Source organism: Vulpes lagopus, chromosome 12 (genome assembly GCF_018345385.1).
Source record: "Vulpes lagopus strain Blue_001 chromosome 12, ASM1834538v1, whole genome shotgun sequence".
NCBI lineage: Eukaryota > Metazoa > Chordata > Mammalia > Carnivora > Canidae > Vulpes > Vulpes lagopus.
Genome location: NC_054835.1, coordinates 14,682,732 through 14,704,104, shown reverse-complemented (window position 1 = coordinate 14,704,104; position 21,373 = coordinate 14,682,732). Strand labels below are relative to the sequence as shown.

At 38.1% G+C, this 21,373-nt stretch overlaps 1 protein-coding gene across 2 annotated transcripts in view; it reads left to right on the top strand.

The window, feature by feature from the left end:
- Window positions 1-17,932, top strand: part of PAFAH1B1 (platelet activating factor acetylhydrolase 1b regulatory subunit 1) — an 80,995-nt gene extending 63,063 nt beyond the window's left edge. For both annotated transcript variants that reach the window (XM_041724702.1, XM_041724701.1), the window contains exons 6-11: window positions 2,431-2,599; window positions 4,388-4,490; window positions 5,211-5,439; window positions 9,414-9,515; window positions 12,986-13,142; window positions 14,030-17,932. In XM_041724702.1, the coding sequence (XP_041580636.1) occupies window positions 2,431-2,599; window positions 4,388-4,490; window positions 5,211-5,439; window positions 9,414-9,515; window positions 12,986-13,142; window positions 14,030-14,103 (834 nt within the window). In that variant the 3' untranslated portion in view covers window positions 14,104-17,932. The remainder of the gene's footprint in view (window positions 1-2,430; window positions 2,600-4,387; window positions 4,491-5,210; window positions 5,440-9,413; window positions 9,516-12,985; window positions 13,143-14,029) is intronic.
- The last annotated feature ends 3,441 nt before the right edge of the window (window positions 17,933-21,373 follow it).

Below are 21,373 nucleotides of genomic sequence, written 5' to 3'. Positions count from 1 at the left end.
GGCACCTGAGCGGTTCAGTGGTTGGACTTCTCTCTTCAGCTCAGGTTGTGATCCTGGGGTTCTGGAATCGAGTCCTGCAATTGGGGTCCCCACAGGGAGCCTGCTTATCCCTCTTGTCTGTGTTTCTGCCCCTCTCTGTGTGTGTCTCATGAATAAATAAACATTTTTTTTGAAATATATGTTTTTAATTTATTTATTCATAAGAGAGAGGGAGAAAGAGAAGCAGAGACACAGGCAGAGGGAGAAGCAGGTTCCAGGCAGGGAGCCCGACATGGGACTCGATCCCGGGACTCCAGGATCATGCTCTAGGCCGAAGGCAGGCACTAAACCGCTGAGCCACCCAGGGATTCCCCCCCCCCCCCTTTTTTTGTTGTTTTGTTTTGTTTGTTTTTTGTTTTTGGAATAAATAAAATCTTTAAAAAAGATCACTTCTATTAAGAAGTACTTGACTGTATGGTAAAAAATCTTTATATTGAGTTGGGTATGTACATTTTCTGTAAAGGAAATGTTTTTTAGAAGATGATTTAGGGCAGCCCTGGTGGCTCAGCGGTTTAGCGCCGCCTTGGGCTTGGGGTGTGATCCTGAAGACCCGGGATCGAGTCCCACGTTGGGCTCCCTGCATTGAGCCGCCTTCTCCTTCTGCCTGTGTCTCTGCCTCTCTCTTTCTCTCTCTCTCTGTCATGAATAAATAAATAAAATCTTTTTAAAAAAATAGAAGATGGTTTATTTTTCTTAGGTGAGTTTTTATGTAGTTGTGATCACATGTAATTTTGTGTTCTTTACGTAATATTACATTATTGTATTACATGTGTCACATGTTCCTTATATTTGCAAATCTCATTATATCTACTTAAACATTTCCTTAATGTTGGATATTTAGATTGTTTCCAAGTTTTTATTTTTTTTCCGTTTTATTTATTTATTTTTAAAAGATTTTATTTATTCACTCATGTGAGAGAGAGGCAGACACAGGTAGAGGGAGAAGCAGGCTCCATGCAGGGAGCCTGACATGGAATTCCATCCTGGGTCTCCAGGATCAGGCCCTGGGCTGAAGGCAGCGCCAAACTGCTAAGCCACCGGGGCTGCCCTGTTTCCAAGTTTTTAAAATGCATTTTTAAGTTTCTTTAAATTGGTTGATATATATCCTACTACAGATGAATTTGAACCTATCGTAGGAAGGATGGAAACAGTCTTTTGATTTTTTATAATTGGTATCAGGAAAGATTGAACTTCAGACTAGCATTTGACTACCAGAGAGAAAGTTTTGTTTCTAATATTTATTCTTTTTTTTTTTTTTTAAGATTTTATTTATTTATTCATGAGAGACACACAGAGAGACATAGGCAGAGAGAGAAGCAGGCTCCATGCAGGGAGCCCGATGTGGACCTTGATCCTGGGACTCCAGGATCACTCCCTGGGCCAAAGGCAGATGCTCAACCGCTGAGCCACCCAGGTGTCCCCCTATTCTTTCTTTTTAAATAAAGATTTTATTTACCTATTTATTTACTTATTTGAAAGAGAGAATGAGAGAGATCATGATCAAGGGGAGGAGCAGAGGGAGAGGGACAAGCAAACTCTGTGCTGAGCATGGAGCCCAATGTAGGGCTCGATCCCACAACCCCAGTATCACAACTGGAGCAGAAATCAAGAATCAGATTCTTAACTGACTGAGCCACTCAGGCACCCCTAATGTTTATTCTTGAAAGTTTATTATGTCTATTATCTTTTTTAAAAAAATATTTATTTATTCATGAGACACACAGAGAATCAGAGACACAGGCAGAGGGAGAAACAGGCTGCATGCAGGGAGCCCGACGTGGGACTCGATCCTGGGTCTCCAGGATCACACCCTGGGCCGAAGGCGGCGCTAAACCGCTGGGCCATGGGGGCTGCCCTATTACGTCTATTATCTTGAAAGAATTCTCATGTGTCAGTGACTTCCCATTTTTGCATCAAAATGATCTTTGCTTTTGTTAATCTATTCCTGGACAATAATATCTTGTGAAGTCTATCTTCGCCTCTTAGACATCTGAGCACTGCTTGTCTATTATAATTGAGTGCTCTTTATTGTCCTCTAATATTTTACATAGAGATGTCTGTCATAACCACACCCAAAATTTTTGTCCTTAAATTTACTTTTACATGTCTGTTGTCTCCTGTAAGCCTGGGAAGGGACTTTGTCTTTTGGCTTTATATACCTACTCACTGGCACAATTACATTTATGGTAGATAATGTGGTACTAGAAGTCTGTTTTAAAAATTATAACTTCAGTTTTCTCTGTAGAAAAAGACCAGTTTATATTTGAAGATGTGTCCTATTTCTAAGACAGTTACTCTTTGTCATTTGCTCATGCTGGTCTCCTGAGTACTAACATGAAATGAGAAAGAAGAGATGGGTTGATGTGAACTAACTTTCTGAAATCTTGACAGGTGTGGGATTATGAGACTGGAGATTTTGAGCGAACTCTTAAGGGGCATACAGACTCTGTACAGGATATTTCATTTGACCACAGTGGCAAGCTTCTGGCTTCCTGTTCTGCCGATATGACCATTAAACTATGGGATTTTCAGGGCTTTGAATGCATCAGAACCATGCACGGTAAGGTGTAGAGGATAGTATTTTGATAGTGATTTGTAACATGACATTCCAGAGAAAAGAATATTGTTTAATAGTATGCAGTTTCCCTATATGCATTTCTTAATTGTATCAGTGGAAGAATGTATGATGTAGATAGCTTATGGATAAGATAAGCCCTAAGCCCACAGTAGTTGAGAGTTGTTTCAGTTATGAGGTTTTATCTCCTAGTACTGGTTTATATAAAATACTTAATTCATTTTCAGGAATATTTTTGGATAAGAAAAACTGCGGGGACGTCTGTCTTCAAGAAAGAAAGAAAATGAAATTATTGGGGATTGTTTTGTTTTTCATTTTTCTCACTTGGGAAACTGAAGTCCAGAGAGAATAGGTATAATGAAAGCTGGAACCTAGCATTTCTTGCTCACGTTATGATGTTCCACGTATCTCAATGTTAGGTGGTTTTCCTGGGTCTTGTCATAGACTGTTCTCAGGCGGTTTGGCTTTGTGGAAAGGACATGGGCTTTGGAATCAGATATCTGGGTTTAAATTCCTACTTGTTTACTTGTAGCTTTGGGAAATTTCAACAACTCATCTGCAAGATAGAAGTAATAATAATACTTATCATAGAATTATTGTAAGGATAAAATGGAATTGTATACATGAATCATCTTGGTTTAGTACCTAGCACATAAAAGGTGCTCACTAAGGATTTTTGTTTTCTTTAAACATGATATAATTTGAATGTTTGGATAAGGGATAAGATACATAAGGAACACATGCTGTGTTGGTAATAAGAGGTTTTTTTAAATAGATAATGTAGTGATATAAGCTATGTGATTACATAGAAAGTATAATTTGAAGAGTGTTTTCCCCTCAAATTAAAGGGGAATCTTGCCAGTTAAAGGAATTCTTTCATAAAAGAATTGAATCCTTTCGTAAAATCTAGTGTTTGTGTTTCTTTGAGTAGCCTGTATCTTGTTGCTTTGACTTTAATAAAGAAGGGGAGTGGGAGATAATAGGGTTTCAGATATGGAATGAGTAGGTCAAGGGAATAAAAGGCACGCATAAAGAATATAGCTAACGATGTACTAATGGCGTATGGTGGCAGATGGCAGCGCAGCGTGTAATGTATATACTTGTGGAATCACTGTGTTGTATACCTGAAACTAATGTAACACCGTGTGACAGCTATACTCAAAACTTAAAAAAAAAGTTCTTTCCAACCTTTGTATATTCCTTAAAATAATATATATGAGGATTCTTTAGGGCTTTTTCCATAAAGAATACCTAATTAGAAATGTGAATAATGCATATAGACTAACGCATTTTTTTTTACCCCCAGGGATATCAACAACAAAAATGAAATTTTCAACCACTATTTTAAATATGGAACCACATCTTCATTTTTCTTATTCTTCTGTTTAGCTTTGTAAATCTTATTTCCAACCTATATCTTAGGATATCAACCATGGAAATTATGTTTCTAGTATTCATACATAAACATTCAGCATATTATTAGTATATTCAAATGCTGATGATATGCCTTGTGATGTTAAAACAGTTGTATAGGTTGAAATTTAATCATAAATTGAGCCAGCTACTTATTTCATTATGGATTATTTTATTAAGTTGCTAATTCTTTAACTTTTTTGTGTGTAAATCCAAATTTCTTATCAAATTTATATAAAACCCAGTGTGTGTAAAGTTGCTGCAGTATTGGAAATCCGATGGTGAAATCTCTTGGTAAACTGAGGTTTAGTTGCTCTTGGTGATATATCACTTAATACGTTGCTGTGTTGTGTGTTTTAGGCCATGACCACAATGTTTCTTCAGTAGCCATCATGCCCAATGGAGATCATATAGTGTCTGCCTCAAGGGATAAAACTATAAAAATGTGGGAAGTGCAAACTGGGTGAGTAGGTTTAGTTGAAAAGGTGTCAGCTAAAGAGATATTAAACAATCAAAATGTGTTGTGAACCAGTTATTTAGACTTTAACCCAGAATGGTCATGGTGCCGGTTGTGTTATATACTTTAAAACAAGGATTTAATCTCTAAATGTTTCCCAAAAAGGAACAGGGAAATTAAAAAAGAAACTTCCATGTTCTTGAGAGCCATTTTCTATTCAATGGCTAATTTCTTTGTGGTCTTCTTTTAAGGTGATTTCTCTGGGTTGAAACAAAGTAAATAATATATATGCAGATATTCCCTTATTAGGCTGAATTTGGTTGTGGTTAGAATGACCCAATTGTTAATATAAAACCTTAACCTACTACTGGTTTTACCCAAATTAGTAGAGTGTACCTTTTTCCCAACAAAGCTATAAATATTTTTGTTAGTGTGTGTGTGTTTAGTTTTGAAAGATTTTCTCTCTATATTTTACCTTCTCGGATGTGTTGATTGGTTAGCTCCTTAATGATACTCCCATCAGTATATTTCAATTGATGTTTGATTTTCCAGCCTTTCCCCATCTTTTATTAACCAAGAATGTACATTTATTCTGTTGACTTGTATATGATTACTCTGACTTGGTGCCAGCTTCTTCATTCCAATGCATAGCTAGTTTTATATTGCTTCTGGGAAATGTCCCAACGATTGCCATTCATGATGTAAATTTATTACTTATTTTGACAGCTACTGTGTGAAGACATTCACAGGACACAGAGAATGGGTACGTATGGTGCGGCCAAATCAGGATGGCACTCTGATAGCCAGCTGTTCCAATGATCAGACTGTGCGTGTATGGGTCGTAGCAACAAAGGAATGCAAGGCTGAGCTTCGAGAACATGAGCATGTGGTAGAATGTATTTCCTGGGCTCCTGAAAGCTCATATTCTTCCATCTCTGAAGCAACAGGATCTGAGGTATGTGATTTTATATGTTATTTCATGATTTTATTGTTGATATAAGAACTTAGATAACTTTTTTGATTCTTGGTTTCAGGACAATTAATGCATTGACAAATCTGCATCCCAAAATTCTGAATCTAGAAACTCTTTACTCTTTCAAAACTTGCAAAAGTATTTATATTTTTTAACCAATGGTTATTATTGTTGTCCGCTGACTCTTGGTTTGTGCTGGGGATAAATCTCTTGAAGAGTAAAAATGGTCATTAAATTTATCAGAAATTCCATTGTTAGTATACCAATGCAAAGTAAAACTCATGGGAGAGGTTAAAGTTATCTTTTAGAAGAATAGCCTTTAATGAGTGTAATTCTTTTATTTGTAAATTAATGGTGGAATGTAGTTCATTACTTAAATATTTGTTTTTAACAAAAGCTATTTCATATGGAGTCCTCTTAATACTCTTGAACACTAGAAGCACTAGCTGAATCTGGAGTTTTATTTGTTTAAGTTTTTATCTTAATCGCCTGGTGCTCATCACAAGTTCACTCCTAAATGCCCATCACCTATTTCACCAATCCTCCCAACCCTTCTTCCTTCTGGTAACCATCAGTTTGTTCTCTAAAGCTAAGAGTCTGTTTCTTGGTTTGTCCCTTTCCTTTTTTTTCTCCCCCCTTTGCTTGCTTATTTCTCTTAAACTCAATATGCAAGTGAAACGTATGGTATTTGCCTTTGATTTATTTCACTTTTATTGTTCTGACTTATTTCTGACTTATTTCATTATACTCTCTAGCTCTGTCCGTGTTGTTGCAAACAGCAAGATTTCATTCTCTTTATATTTTTTAGGGATTAATAATATTCCTGCGTGTGTGTGTGTGTGTGTGTGTGAGAGAGAGAGAGAGAGAGAGAGAGAGAGAGATCTTTAGCCATTCATCAGTTGATGGATACTTGGATTGCTTCCATATCTTGGCTATTGTAAATAGTGCCACTATAAATAAGGGTACATGTATCCCTTTGAATTAGTGTAGGTATTTTTTGTGGGTTTTTTTTTTTTTTTTTAATTCTTTGGGTAAATACCCAATAGACCAGTTACTGGATCATGGAGTAGTTCTTTTTTTAACTTTCTGGGGAACCACCATACTGTTTTCCACAATGGCTACATTAGTTTGCATTCTCACCCACCCCTTTCTCTACATCCTCACCAACACCTGTTTCTTATTTATTTATTTTTATTTTTAAATATTTTTTTTCTTTATTTATTTATGATAGTCACACACAGAGAGAGAGAGAGAGGCAGAGACACAGGCAGAGGGAGAAGCAGGCTCCATGCACCGCGAGCCTGACGTGAGATTCGATCCAGGGTCTCCAGGATCGCGCCCTGGGCCAAAGGCAGGCGCCAAACCGCTGCGCCACCCAGGGATCCCCAACACCTGTTTCTTGTTACTGATTTTAGCCATTCTGTCAGGTGTGAAGTGGTATCACATTGTAGTTTTGATTTGTATTTCCCTGATGATGAGTGATGTTGAGGATCTTTTCATGTGTCTGTTGGCCATCTGATGTCTTCTTTGGATGGTTGTCTGTTCATGTTTTCTGCCCTTTTAATATATATATATAAATTTTTTTTAAGGATTTTATTTATTTACTAATGAGAGACAGAGAGAGAGACAGAAAGGGAGGGAGAGGGAGAAACAGGTTCCTTGCAGGGAGCCCAATCGTGGGACTCTATCCGGATCTCCAGGATCAGGCCCTGGGCTGAAGGTGGCGCTAAACCACTGAGCTACCCCAGGCTGCCCTGTATAAGTTCTTTATAGATTTTGGATACTAACTCTTTATCAGATATGTCATTTGCAAATACTTTCTCCCATTAAGTTCAGTAGGCTGCCTTTTTCGTTTCATTGATTGTTTCCTTTGCTATGCAGGAGCTTTTTACTTTGATGTAGTCTCAGTGGTTTTATTTTTGCTTTTGTTTTCCTTGCCTCAGAGGACCAATGTAGAAGAAAGCTAATATAGCCAATGACAGAGAAACTACTGCCAATTCTCTCTTCTATGACTTTTATGGTTTCAGGTCTCACACTTAGGTCTTTAATCCATTTTGAATTCATTTTTGTGTATGGTGTAAGAAAGTGGTCCAGTTTCATTCTTTCACATTTCTGTCCAGTTTTCCTAATACTATTTGTGGAAGACACTCTTGCCCGTTGGATATTTTTTTCCTGCTTTGTCCAAGATTCATTGACCATATAATTGTGTGAGTTTATTTCTAGATTTTCCATTCAGTTCCATCGATCTTTATGTCTATTTTGTGCTAGTACCATACTGTTTTGATTACTACAGCTTTGTAATGTAACTTGAAGTCTGGGATCGTGATGCTTCCATCTTTGCTTTTGTTTTTCAAAATTTCTTTGGTTATTTGGAGTCTTTTGTGGTTCCATACAAATTTTAGGATTGTTTTTTCTAGTTCTGTGAAAAATGCTGTTGGTATTTTGATAGGGATTGCATTAAATGTGTAGATTGCTTTGGGTAGTATAGACATTTTACCAATATTTGTTCTTCCAATCTATAAACATGGAATGCCTTTCCATTTCTTTGTGTTGTCTTCAGTTTTTTTCATCAGTGTTTTATAGTTTTCAGAGTACAGGTCTTTCACCTCTTTGGTTAGATTTTAGATTTATTCCTTACTATTTTTGGTCCCTTTATAAAGGGAATTGTTTTTCTTAATTTCTCTTTCTGTTGCTTCATTATTGAATGCAGTGGATTTCTGTAAATTGATTTTGTATCCTCTGACTTGACTTGATTTGCTTATCAGTTCTAGCAACTTTTTGGTGGAGTCTTTTTTGGGTTTTCTAGTCTGGAGGGTTTTTTTTTTTTTAAATAAATTACAGAATATTATTTCTTTGAATAAATTGTATGAGCCAAAATTGACCACATTTTTTCTTTCTAGAGACAGTCCTAGCGGGGTTTTTGTTTTTTCCGGTTTTAGTTAAGATACAGTGCAATATTGGTTTCTAGAGTAGAATTCAATGATTCATTACTTATGTACAATACCTAGTGCTCACAAGTGCCCTCCTTAATACCCATAACCCATGTAGCCCACCCCCCCCCCCCCCCCCCCCCCCCCGACCTCCCTCCTTCAACCCTGTTTGTTCTCTAACATTAAGAGTCACTTATGGCTTGTTTCCCTCCCTCTATTGTAGTAGATATTTTAAAATTTTAATAAATGAAGGAGGAAAATCCGCATGTCCCCCCCGCCCCCATCTCTGTCCTTCTCACCCTCAAAAATTATTTTTCTAAAATGAGGCTTCCGTAATAACTATATTTTGGCTGGCTGGTTGCATTTTCAAATTCTGTTTACTGCCCTCTAGTGGTGGTTACTTGCCATGTCATAAATTTGATTCTGTGTGGATTTTATATAGATGGAAATAAATAGTTCTAAACTTTTTTCTTGATTACAGAAGCCTTGAACATCAAACTTATCAGCCATTAGTATTACAGAAACTTAATCCTAATCTTACTGGAGCTGTTCTATTTTTATATTATCTGGGACCTTCCTGTGTAACAGCCTACATATGTCAAAAGATCTGTATATTTTGATAGAGAAAAATACGAAGAATAAGTTCAAGAGATCTAATTGTACAGCATGGTGACTTTAGTTAACAATACTGTGTCATATACTTGAATTTTTCTAAGAGTGTAGATCTTAAGTATTCTCACCAGCTTAAGGAAAAAAAAAAAACAAAAACGTATTTTCACCACCTAAAAGGGGGGTGGGAATATTTATATGAGGTGATGGGTATATTAATTAACCTGATTTTGATGGTCATTTTACAATATATATATATTTCAGAATATCAGGTTGTGTGTAGTAAATATATATATTATTTGTCTCCCAAAGTTGTATTTTTATAAAAATTGGGAATATAGATCATTGGTAGAAGTCATTTAAAGTCTTCACTTAACTTCTTACATGGTAAACTTAATTTTTGTATGTTTTCTGTAGACTAAAAAAAGTGGCAAGCCTGGGCCATTCTTACTGTCTGGATCCAGAGACAAGACTATTAAGATGTGGGACGTCAGTACTGGCATGTGCCTTATGACCCTCGTAAGTTTGCGTAATCTCTTTTGTATCTTAACTATGTTTATGACTTGTTGGGTTAGATGCCTTTTGATATCTTACTAAATAAGCTGAATCATTGCAGGCTTTATTTTTATTTTTTACTTTTTAAGATTTTTATTTATGTATTTGAGAGAGAGAGTGTACTAGACATGAGTAGGGATAGAGGGAGAGAGAGAAGCCGACTCTCCACTAAGCAGAGAGCCTGACTTGGGATTTGATCCCAGGACCCTGAGATCATGACCTGAGTCAAAGGCAGATGCTTAACCAACTGAGCCACCCAGGTGTACCCTATTTGTAGGCTTTAAAAGAACTTATTTATAAAGTTTCTTAAACTTTTGTAATTCCATTCTTAAAGTGATAGGAGAATTCCTGTAGAATGTCATGTTTATATAAAGGAACTACAAAGCCAGTTAATTCCAGGAGGGAGATCTTCGCTCACTATATCTTTAAAACTTATATTTCTCCTGTGGGAGAGAAGCAGTGTTATTATAGACTCCTTCTTCTTCTTTTTTTTTTTTCTAAGATTTTTTTAAAAGAGAGAAAGAGCCTTGGTGGGAGGGACAGGATGAGAAGGAGAAGCAAACTCCCCACTGATCAGAGAGCCTGACATGGGGCTCGATCCCAGGACCCCAAGATCATGACCTGAGCCAAAAGCAGTCACTTAACCAACTGAGCCACCAGACACCCCTAGACTCATTCATTTTTAAAACTGTTTTTGTATTTCACTGTATTTAATTTTAATATGAATCCTTTTAACTATTATCTATTGTTCACATAGTCCAATTTATTTGGTTTATTTTACCATTCTAATGTTCATGTTGTTACCTACCTAGCTTTGTGACTTGGAAATGCGTATTTCATTTTAGGAACATCTGGAATTCGGTATTAAGATATATAAATGATACAACAGCATTGTGGACATTCTTGTTTGCCTAAGGAAGTTCCAGGAGAATCTGTGGGCATTAATTCAGTAGTCGTTTTTGTAATTTGGCATCTATGTTTGTTTTAGAGATTCTTTAGGTGCTAACCATACCTTGAAGTGATTATCTCCCTGTAGGATATAGTAGGCACTTAGGAAGTATCATCAAGAATTGAGGGCAGCCCTGGTGACGCAGCGGTTTAGGGCTGCCTGCGGCCCGGGGTGTGATCCTGGAGACCCGGGATCGAGTCCCACGTCGGGCTCCCTGCATGGAGCCTGCTTCTCTCTCTGCCTGTGTCTCTGCCTCTCTTTCGCTCTCTCTGAATAAATAAATAAATAAATCTTTAAAAAAAAAAAAAGAATTGATTAGAGGGGTGCTTGAGTGGCTGATTCAGTTAAGCTTGTGACATCTTGATTTCAGGATTGTGAGTTTAGGATCTGCGTTGGGCTCCATAGGGGGCATGGAGCCTACTTAGAAAAAAAAAAACTGATTAGAAAATTAAACTCTTCTCTAGTAGTATTCTGAGCTGACTTCAGATATGCTATATCCCTATTTAAAAAGATGATCTACATTTAAAATCAGAAAGTATGTATGGGGTACCTGGTTGGCTCAGTCAGTGGAGCATGGGTGCTATTGATCTTGAACTCTTTCCTCTGGTTGTAAAGTTTGGGCCCCACATTGGGTATAGAAATTGCTTAAAAATAATTTTTTTTTTTTTTAAGATTTTACTTCCTTATTTCAGAGAGAGTGTGCACCGGTTGGCGGGGAGGGTCAGAGGGAGAAGCCGACTACCCCCCCTGAGCAGGGAGCCAGATGTGGGGCTGGATCCCAGGACCCTGGGATCATGACCTGAGCTGCTCAAGTGCCCTGAAAATAAAATCTTTTTTAAAAAGAAGAAAGCAAGAAAGCATGTGCTCTTCTCTCCTGTAATAACACAGGTCATCTTAATTTTCCTGGAGATTTCTGGCGCCTATTTTTTCCAGCTAAAGAGAGAGTACTTTTTACTGCTTTATTTTGGTGTAGCCTCGGAAATGTGATTTAACTTTTGTTGAGACTTCTACCTCTAGTGATTGGTGACTTTTATAAGTCACTATATAATAGGACAAGATTTTTTTTTTAATTTTTTATTTATTTGAGAAAGAGCACACACATGAGTCAGTGGATGGGCAGGAGGGAGAAGCAGACTCTGTGCTGAGTAGGGAGCCCGACATGGGGCTGATCCAAGACCCTGGGATCATGACCTCAGCTGAAGGCAGGCACTTAACCGACTGAGCCACTCAGGTGTGTCCCCCACCCCCACTTTTTAAAATTAACTCCCCTTTCTTGGTTATTTACACTGTAGAAAAATTAAAAATATACAGGAAAGCTAAAAGAAAAAAATCACCCTTACATCACTCTCTCATACTTAATAATACCTACCAAGTATATTTTTCTAGTCTAGGGCTGTCTAGTAGAACTTCCCATGATGATGTTCTATATATATTATCCAGTGTTGTGGCTACTCGCCACATGCAGCTGTTAAGCTCCTGAAACATGGCTAATGACACTGAATGACTGATTTGCTGATAGTATTAATATTGGTTTATATTTAAAAAGCAACTTGTGACTAAATGGCTACCCAGGTAGACTGTGCAATTCTAAGCTATTTTCTTTAATCTCTATGTGATATGAATATGGTGGGGGATTTTTATATATGTAAATGAGAACCATAATATTGTACATACTGCTTTGTAGCAAACCTTTAATTTAAGAGGTATATGACGCTTGCTTGTGGTGTTAGGTATTTTATACTGATTACATACAGTGCTTTGATGAACATCTTTGTTAATTCTGTGAGCCATTCTTCATTATTTCTTAGGGTAAATAGCAAGAACTGGAACTGCTGGGACAGGGGATATAAATAGATAAATTGGGTGGATGGATATTCAGTAAATACTTAGAGTCACCAGTTGCTAACATTTTCCTTTCTGTGTATGTGTGTACATTTTGCTGAACAGTTTGACCATTGCTTGTAGATACCATGACAATTGACCTAAAATAATTTTATCATATGTCTCCTAAGAATAAAGGTATTCTGTATAACCACAATAAAATGATTATAAGTTTCATGTCAAGAAACTTAACATTGGAGTGCCTGGCTGACTCAGTAGAGCCTGTGACTCTTGATCTCAGGATCATAAGTTCAAGCTCCACTTTGGGCAGAGATTACTTTAAAAAGTTGATTTAAAAAAAAGAAATTTGACATTAATATTACATATTCACAGTTTCTCCAATTATCCCAATAGTGTCTTTTATAACTTTATTTTATCCACTCCTCAAGAGGCAGTTAAGCATCACTCATGATATTTACTGGTCATGTCTTAGTAGTTTCCAGTTTCCTTTCATCTAGAAAAATTGCTTATACTTTTTTTGGAGTGTGGAGTTAATTTTTGGCATTGACCTTTTTTTTTAGAGCGCTTTGAGTAAAGACTATTTACCTAGATGCTGTTTAAACACTTTATTCCTTTTTAAGTCAAATGCCTTTCTGTTTTTAAGGTGGGTCATGATAACTGGGTACGTGGAGTTCTGTTCCATTCTGGGGGGAAGTTTATTTTGAGTTGTGCTGATGACAAGACCCTACGTGTGTGGGATTACAAGAACAAGCGATGCATGAAGACCCTCAATGCGCATGAACACTTTGTTACCTCCTTGGGTATGTATGAGTAATGAGGTTTCTAAGCAATTAGATTTTGGAGTGCCAGGCATAAACAGTTTTATGTAATTGTGTGGAATTTTCCAGGTAAGAAATGACTGTTTGCTTTCAGGACAGACTAGAGAAGATACTTTTAAAACTTTGTGGATTCCTATCTTTTGTTTTAAATTCTCCTTTCCTTAACTATATCTCTCCATCATCAGCCTTATAATAAAAAATTTACTTTCTCCATTGCACAACATTGGTTTTGGAAACTAGGATTGTGAAGAGGATGCTTACTAACCACTGTGATGGGTGATTTTCCTCCCCTACTAGTTTGTAAGTTTCTCAAACTAAATCTTACTCAGACTTTTTTCCTATGGAAGGTATATACTATTATGTACTGAGAACTCACAGAATCATAGTTATGTTTAATAAATATCCTCCGTATTATCTGGACCTGAATCTAGAATTTAAGATACTGAATACAGTAAAATATAACACACCTAGAGTATGATGGATCTAATGATAAAAGTAAAGCCTGGGTAGAATAGGGCTAATGCCTACCTCCTAGGATTTGTTACAAGAATTAAACATGATTATAAGGCTTTAGTACTAAGCCTTGGAACATAGTAAGTTAAGTAAGTAGATACATTGAGGCTGAGGCTACCTTTGTTGTTGTTGTTAGATGTGTTTATTCAGCTTTAGTTGGGATGGGGGTTAATAGGGGTAGGTATTTTTATTGAAGTGTTAATACAGGATTTAATCATTACATGTCAGCTTCCCTAACCTAGGGGTGGGTGCGTACAGAAAAAAAAATGAGTATTCCTGATACTTGGACTTGCTTATTTTGTGGCTTATTAAAAATTTTATATGAATTTAAAATAAGCCTTTTCTTTTTCTTTCAGATTTCCATAAGACGGCACCATATGTGGTTACTGGCAGTGTAGATCAAACAGTAAAGGTGTGGGAGTGCCGTTGATTGAGTCTCATTTGGCCCCTCCTCCCATTTTCCTCTGGATGCACTCTGATGATACCATGGTTACCCCATTGAGCTCTGTTTAAATAAATATTGTCCTTTCATGTAAATTATTCTGGATGTAGATTGAGCTTATTAAATGTTACACACAAAGTATTCATGCATGGTGAATCCAAATTGTATACTGTAAATTTACATACGTTGTCTAGAAGTACCATAGGGTTTAAAAACCTGGGCTGGCATTGGTCACACCAGGCCTAAGAAGGCAGAAGTTGAATAAATTGAACTAGGGCACTAAACTGAATAGTTGACAGTGTCATTTTATGTTGGATTATTAATTCCTGTTTTTCTTTCTGCTGTTGGTGCCTGACTTGATGGCCTCATTTGGGGAAAAGTGGTGATTATTAGGGCTTTTTCTGAAATGTGTATCTATGTAACATCACTTAAGTGTGCTTAATAAATCTTTAAGGATGTTAGATGATAAGGCTACAATTCAAAATCTTCTGAACCATCTATATAATTAATGGGAATTACACATTGGAATTTTTGTCATGACACATTTGCCAAATCAATAGGATACATTTGTTTTGGCAGCCTTTCACGCAGAGGCTAGTGGTATATTTATGTAAGAAAATGACTAAATCTCAAATAAGAAAAATCTCAGCAGCTAATAGCAAATCATTTATTTCATTTGGGTCTTAATGCTTTGTAAACAGGTTAACAAAACACTGTAATACTCTAAGCTTCTATTTTTCACACTAGACACACTTCTAGTTGTATTCTCCATACTATTAGACTGTATAGTGATGTGATTTCCAAGTAGAATTTAATCTTCCCATTGAGTGTGTCATGGTACAAATCACTATTTGTTTTGATGTTTTTTAGGGATGTGCAATGTGCATTACATAATGACAAATACTGAAAAGGTTATGTTTGCCCATTTTAAAGAAGTGGGAGAAATAACAACAGTTTGCTTTTCAACATGAATCTGATATTGATTTGAACTGTATTTAACTTACACGTTAAAAAAAAAGACAGGGTTTAATGGAGCATGCATAAAAATGTACTGTGTTTTCACCTTTTGTTTATATATAAATGTTTTTATATGGGCCTATCTATAAGTGGATAAGTCTGTATATGTATATCACACACATACAACCTCCATGTCTTTGGGTCCTGGGTTTTTGCAGAAGTGCTAAAACATACAAGTAGAATAAATTTTGCTGTGGAATACCATGCTTTAGAACAAGCCCGTTTTGATCCTCATGCTTCTGAAAACTAGGTCTGACTCTGTGGGAATTTTTCCCAGCTAAAAGGAAGATCACTTCCCCCTCCACAGTTCGTATGTTCAGCATTTTACACATCCTGTATATTGTGATCCAGAGTTACTACAAATAGGTTTCAGAGAGTTTTTATCTATGACTTTGGAAACAATAATTCATTGCAGATAATTAAATACATAATTTCATTGCTTAGCTAACCAACAGCTTTTTTTTTGAGGTCATTTGAAAAGTTAACAGAACAAAGAAATAACAAAGTTTAACAAAAGAAATGTACTCTCTGAATTGCATTGTATTCATTTGCGTAACGTGATTTTTTTTAAATGTCCCTTTTAGCATTTAATGGAAATTTGGTTCCTGAAAAAGACAAAGGGTTAGAGTTAGTGTCCTATAGATACACAGAGATTAGGCCTTATGTTTACTAGAAGCAGCTTTACGTCTAACTTGTGTCTTTTTGTTCGTTTGCTTTGTTTTTAATAATTCCTGAGCGATGTCTCTGGAAGGAAAAGTGTTTTGAGAACTAAAGGCTATTTTTGAAGACAAAAATTACAACTTAAGCTAATTCCCTAAATACAGTAGAATAACTTTAGGGACAATATTGCCTCACAACCCTGCTCACATTGAGAAGTCTCTTTTTTTTTTGTTTCCCTTTAGCTGTTCTGACTGGATTTTTCTACAAAAGCTATGGAAGATATCTTTGTTCTCGTTTGCTGCTACTTCCTGTCCTATTTTAAGAAATATAAATACATAGAAATGGTGCATCTTAACATTTGTTTGTACATGTATAAATGTCTTGTATTTTAATTCATTTTTAGCATGTAGCAACACGAATTGTTTAAGGGTAAGCCACAACATCTAGAAATCACTCATAGCTACGAACAATAAAGGAAAAAAATGGTACCGATTTAGGAGGAAACAAAGCTGCTGTCCGCTGGGTTTCCCCCCCTGCAGCATACAGTGACTTTCGTTGACAAAGGAGGAGAAACAATATTACTCTGTAAACAAAGTTATCCTTACTTGGGAGATTGCCACAGCCTGCTGCTTAGTTGAGCTACCAGACAGCCTCCATTTAAGAAGCAGCAAACACTGAATCTCAGGGATGGTCCTCAACTGGATCCAAATGTAACGAGCCCTGTTTGAATAATGAAGGGGGGTGGGGGAGAGCGATCCATCCACGATCTGGAGTCAGAGGTGTGCAGTTTCCTGCACTGTTGTTTGACACTGCCCTGTTGATGCCCTTTCTTCCTGTTGCCTCCGTTTTCTCTGTCTGCTGTCTAACCCTGTGCCTTGCCTGGGATAAGTACAATGATGAGGTTACTGGTTTGGATTGTAAGTAGAGGAAGTTACGAATTGGTTTAGAGGTTCACTGCTGCTTTGTCACTTTCTCAAATTGGCCATTAAGAAATAAAAAGCTGGTAGAATTGCATCTTCAGATGATTATTTGACTTTGTGTGTGTGTGAAAACAGACATTCCAGTGCCACCCTAAATAATGTGCCCAAGAAGTCCTAGCTGCACTCTTCGAAGTGCAAGCCACAGAGACTGTGGTTTAGACATTGCTTGGAAAATAGTTGCTTTTTTGACATGGCATCTTGCACTTTAGGAGACTAAGACCGTCCTGTTTTGTCTATGTGTGGTGTGACCAATGGTGTGCCCAGAGCACTGCTCTAAAATCACTAGTGTTAGCAAGTCGTCCAGGCTGTGGAGCGCTCGCTGTAGTCTTTGGAAGCTTCGGCTCTAGATCACTAAGCCCAGTCTCCTTACTGTCAGTGCCCTGCTCTCCTGTTTGCCTCTTTCTGTTTCTGTGTGAACTTCCAGTTAAAATCACTCATTAAATAGTTTTCTTTTAAAATTATTTAAAGAAAAACTATTTAAAGGATATTTTGTTTTGTTGACAGTGGTGGCTTGATAATCCTTAAGCAACTGAAGTTAAAATTGTTGAAGGAAAAGGCACTTGAAATGGTTACTCTTTCTGTCCAGCTGTATATAAGTCCAATGTGTTAATTAATCTAGATGATGCAAAGAAGAATCTCCTGGTAGAGAAGCGACATGTACAAAATCGGTGAAAAAGGTTTTGGGGTTTTGTTTTGTTTTGTTTTCCAGTAGGGTGGGGGGAGGGCAAGCTGGATTTACAAGTCACAACTGGACTGAACTGGCCTTTTTATCTTTCCACTCTATCATGTAAGTAGCTGCTTTCTTGTCCTGCCTATCCTTCAGGCATCCCTAGAGCTCACTCTGAAGATGATAGAAACAAACACAAAATCTTCGGGTTAGAAGTTGATCCTGACACTGACATGAAGGCAAGCATTGATTTCATATGAATGTTGCAGAGGTGGTGGTGATTGGAGAAAACAGTTCCCAGATTGTAAGAGTTAACTGAAGATATTGACACAATTTTAAAAAATCAGTAAAGGAATGTATATAATATTGCTCTTGTGTTTTACAGTAAGATTTGTTGCTCTCAGACTGTGTAAAACAAAATTTATTCATGTTTTCTGCATATTAAAAAATCCTATTGTACCAATTGGTAAACTATTAAATGCCTATAAAACTAGATGTGATTTTTTTGTTGTTGTTGTCTTTGTGCAGGGATTTAAAGCCTTATAATTGAGTCCAAATTGGAGATGGAATATGTTCAACACCAGTCATACAGTGAGATGCAAGTTGGTAGCAGGGCTTTAATAGAAGTCTTTTCTTGAGGGCGATGCTGGTACTGTGTTTGCGGTCTGCTTCCTTCGCCTTATTTAGAGGTCAAGAGCTAGGAGTCATGGCTGCAGGGGCGCTTGCCAAGGTGGGTGGGCTTAATGAGCCTCGACTTCTCTCAGGCACCGCCCTCCCCTCCTGCAGCCCTTCCCGACAGTGACTCTTCAGTCCAGGAGCCCAGGCCCTGGAGAGCTGATGCCAGGAATGACCTATTGTAAACCCCCCCACACACACCCCCCACACACACACCAACAAAGACTTGGCGCCTTTGTGGTGGTCAGGGTCCACAGCTAAGGATCATGCCCCTTTTGTTCTATTAATGAATGAGCCTCTTTCTATCCAGTGGTCTTGGATTCTTAAAGATTCTTAATACTGTTTTAAATTTTGCTTGAAATGTACCAAAATTGTCTTCACTCTTGCCCCAGAAGTCCCATGGTTTTTCCTCTGCTTTACACATGCTGGCTATGTCCTACCTTCATCCTTTCCATCTCTGCTACTGGTCAGCTAGCACTCGTCGTGTCCAGGGCACCCATGAAGTCTCCAGACCGTTTCATGTATAAAGGACAAGATTGATGATGTGGTGGCTCTTTACTTAAAGCCTGGTGGATTTCCTGCCTCCTATTGGGGTAGCCTCATCCCCACGCCCCACCCCAAATGGAGATCAAGAGCACCAAATTTGTTTGAAATTCCAGTTTTCTTGAGTGTTGTAGCTTTTCCATATCCCTGCAGGGCACTTTTCCCCTAGCTTGAGATGCAGATGATGAACCTGACCACTTTCCCTAGAGGTAGAGAGTTGTAGCTTTAGTATTAGGATCACGAAATGCAGTCAGCTATTCAAAACTCACTGGTATATCACTTTGAAGCTTCTTTGGTTCATTGGATGTGTCTGTGACATAGGATGAGGGCTAGGAAGGTGGAAGACTTGGTGGGGAAATGGTACTGCATTCTAAATGTGGCAGCTCTGTCCCTGTTCAGGCTTTGGTGAAACGACATGCATGCAGAGACAATTTTTGACTGCTCAGAATCTCCTAGGAAGATGATTCTGATGTGTTCCCCAGCTGGCCAGTGGCAGCAACATTCGGGAACTCAGAAGTGCAAGCTCTTGAGCTCCAGCTCAGACCTACTGCATCTGAAGCTTCTAAATGAAAAATCCACTTTAACAAGCTATCCAGATGATTCTGATGCCAGCTCAAGCTTGAAAAACCACTGATCTAATTAATTCAACTAACTTCATTGAAGACATTTGGACAAAAGTCATTGGTCCCTGGGCCCCAGAGCTGGGGTTTGAGCTCAGATCTCAGCCCTCTTTATCACTATCACTTTGATACATAGAATTTGTTCCTTTGAGAGTATTCTGTATGGTCATCACTCCCATTTGGTCACCAGCCCTCTTTTAATAAAAGTGGAAGGGCGATTGACTGGCTCAGAGGAGCGAGCCACTCGATCTTAGGGTTATGCATTTGAGCCCCACGTTAGGTGTAGTTTACTTAATAAGAAATATATATATATGTATATTTAAAAATAAATAGAAGTGGAGGTGAAGGGAATAGCGAAGGGAAAAGACCTAACATTTTGAATGCTTGTTAGGTGCCAACACACTCACAAATATGTTCCCTATTGGTGGACATTAGTACATTTTTATGGACAAGAAAACAGGTGCACTTGAGGCAAGGTCTTATGCCAAGGGTATTAATACTAATTTAGAAGGGGAGCTGGGACTCCAACCCAAATGCGCAGGCTCTTTCCCTTACCTGGTTCTGCCTGTTAGGCATCTTGTTAGCTAGCTAAGTGTAAGGAGGACCTTCTGACCTCTTTCAGTTTAACCTTTAGCAATGCAGGAATGACCCTCGTCCCATCCCGGAGGCCCTCTATCACATTGCACCACACTGGGAACTCTGTGAGAAGGCCATTAGGAATGGGACGGAGCCTGGGAATGGGTCAGCAAGGATTATGCTGCCTACACTTGAACTTTTGGAAAGCTCCTAAATCATTCTATGTGAAATGACTGTTCTCAGGATAATTGGGTCCTGCCTAGTCTGCATCTCTCTCTCTTTTTTTTTAATCAATGGATTTGCCTAATGGGTTTTTTTTTCCAGTTTACATTTGAGGGCCACCTGTCCTCTGTAGGCGTCCTGATTACACATGCCTTGCTTGATTTGATAGTTTAGACCCTGGCAGGAGGAATGTGATAACCTTGTTCTCTGCCTCAGGGTATACAGGTTCCTGGGTGCAGTCTACCTAGAGCGCTCTCAATACCCATTTCACAAAGGCAGTTTGCAGGGCATGAGTGGAGACATGATAAAATCTTTTTTTCCTTGATGATACAATCTTAAGAGTTAATTTGGCTGTGCTAGCTTTTTAAAAAGGTATTTATAAAAGTAACATGCATGTTAAATCCAAACAGAAGAGTTTTGGAAAGACTAGCATGAAACGGGTGGGTGTGGCTCACACAATTTAGACTTAATGTTAGTCTTCAACAGGTGCCCATCAACACAGACCATGACCTAACATGCTGGACAACATACCAACCCTTCCTGGATACCACTAGTCACCTTATTTTAAAAATGGCATTTTGTCAACTAAGAGGAAAAGGGTGGATTTCACACTTAGAACCTTTTGTTCCCTTTATTTTTTTTATTTTTTTTTTTCTTTTGTTCCCTTTAAACAACAGTCCCTTATCATTTGGCTTGTTGGAAGGTATCTGACAACACTAATATCCTTAACGGATCAACCATGAAAACGGGCCTTCTAGGTGACTGGTGGATACAATGGTAATTAAACCTGAGCATTTCTCAGCCTTACCAGGTAATGCCCCCCTTCTGCAAGTGCTGTGAAGCACATTGCTGGTGTTCATAGGACAAAGACCATAGGAAGGCATGTTCAGAACACAACCTTGAAACTGCCAAGGAAAGTGGTGGTGGGGGCGGGGTGCATGCATCAGGCATCAATGGGGATTCTACAGCATGGCTTAGAAAACTTCAAGGCTCAGCTGTTGAGCGTCTGCCTGCAGCTCAGGGCGTGATCCTGAGTCCTGGGATGGAGTCTGTCAGGCTCCCCACAGGGAGCCTGCTTCTCCCTCTGCCTGTGTCTCTGCCTCTCTGTGGGTCTCACGAATAAATCTTAAAAAACAAAACAACTTCAAGGTCAAGGATGTCTTCTTTCCAGTTGGCTCAGGAAAAGTAACAAGTTGGAATATTATTTTTTCTTTCCAGAGAATTTGTTAAAGACAAAAAAAACTCTCCCCAAGTACCCAGAAAGGTATTCAAGTATGTTGCTGAGGCCTTACCTGCTC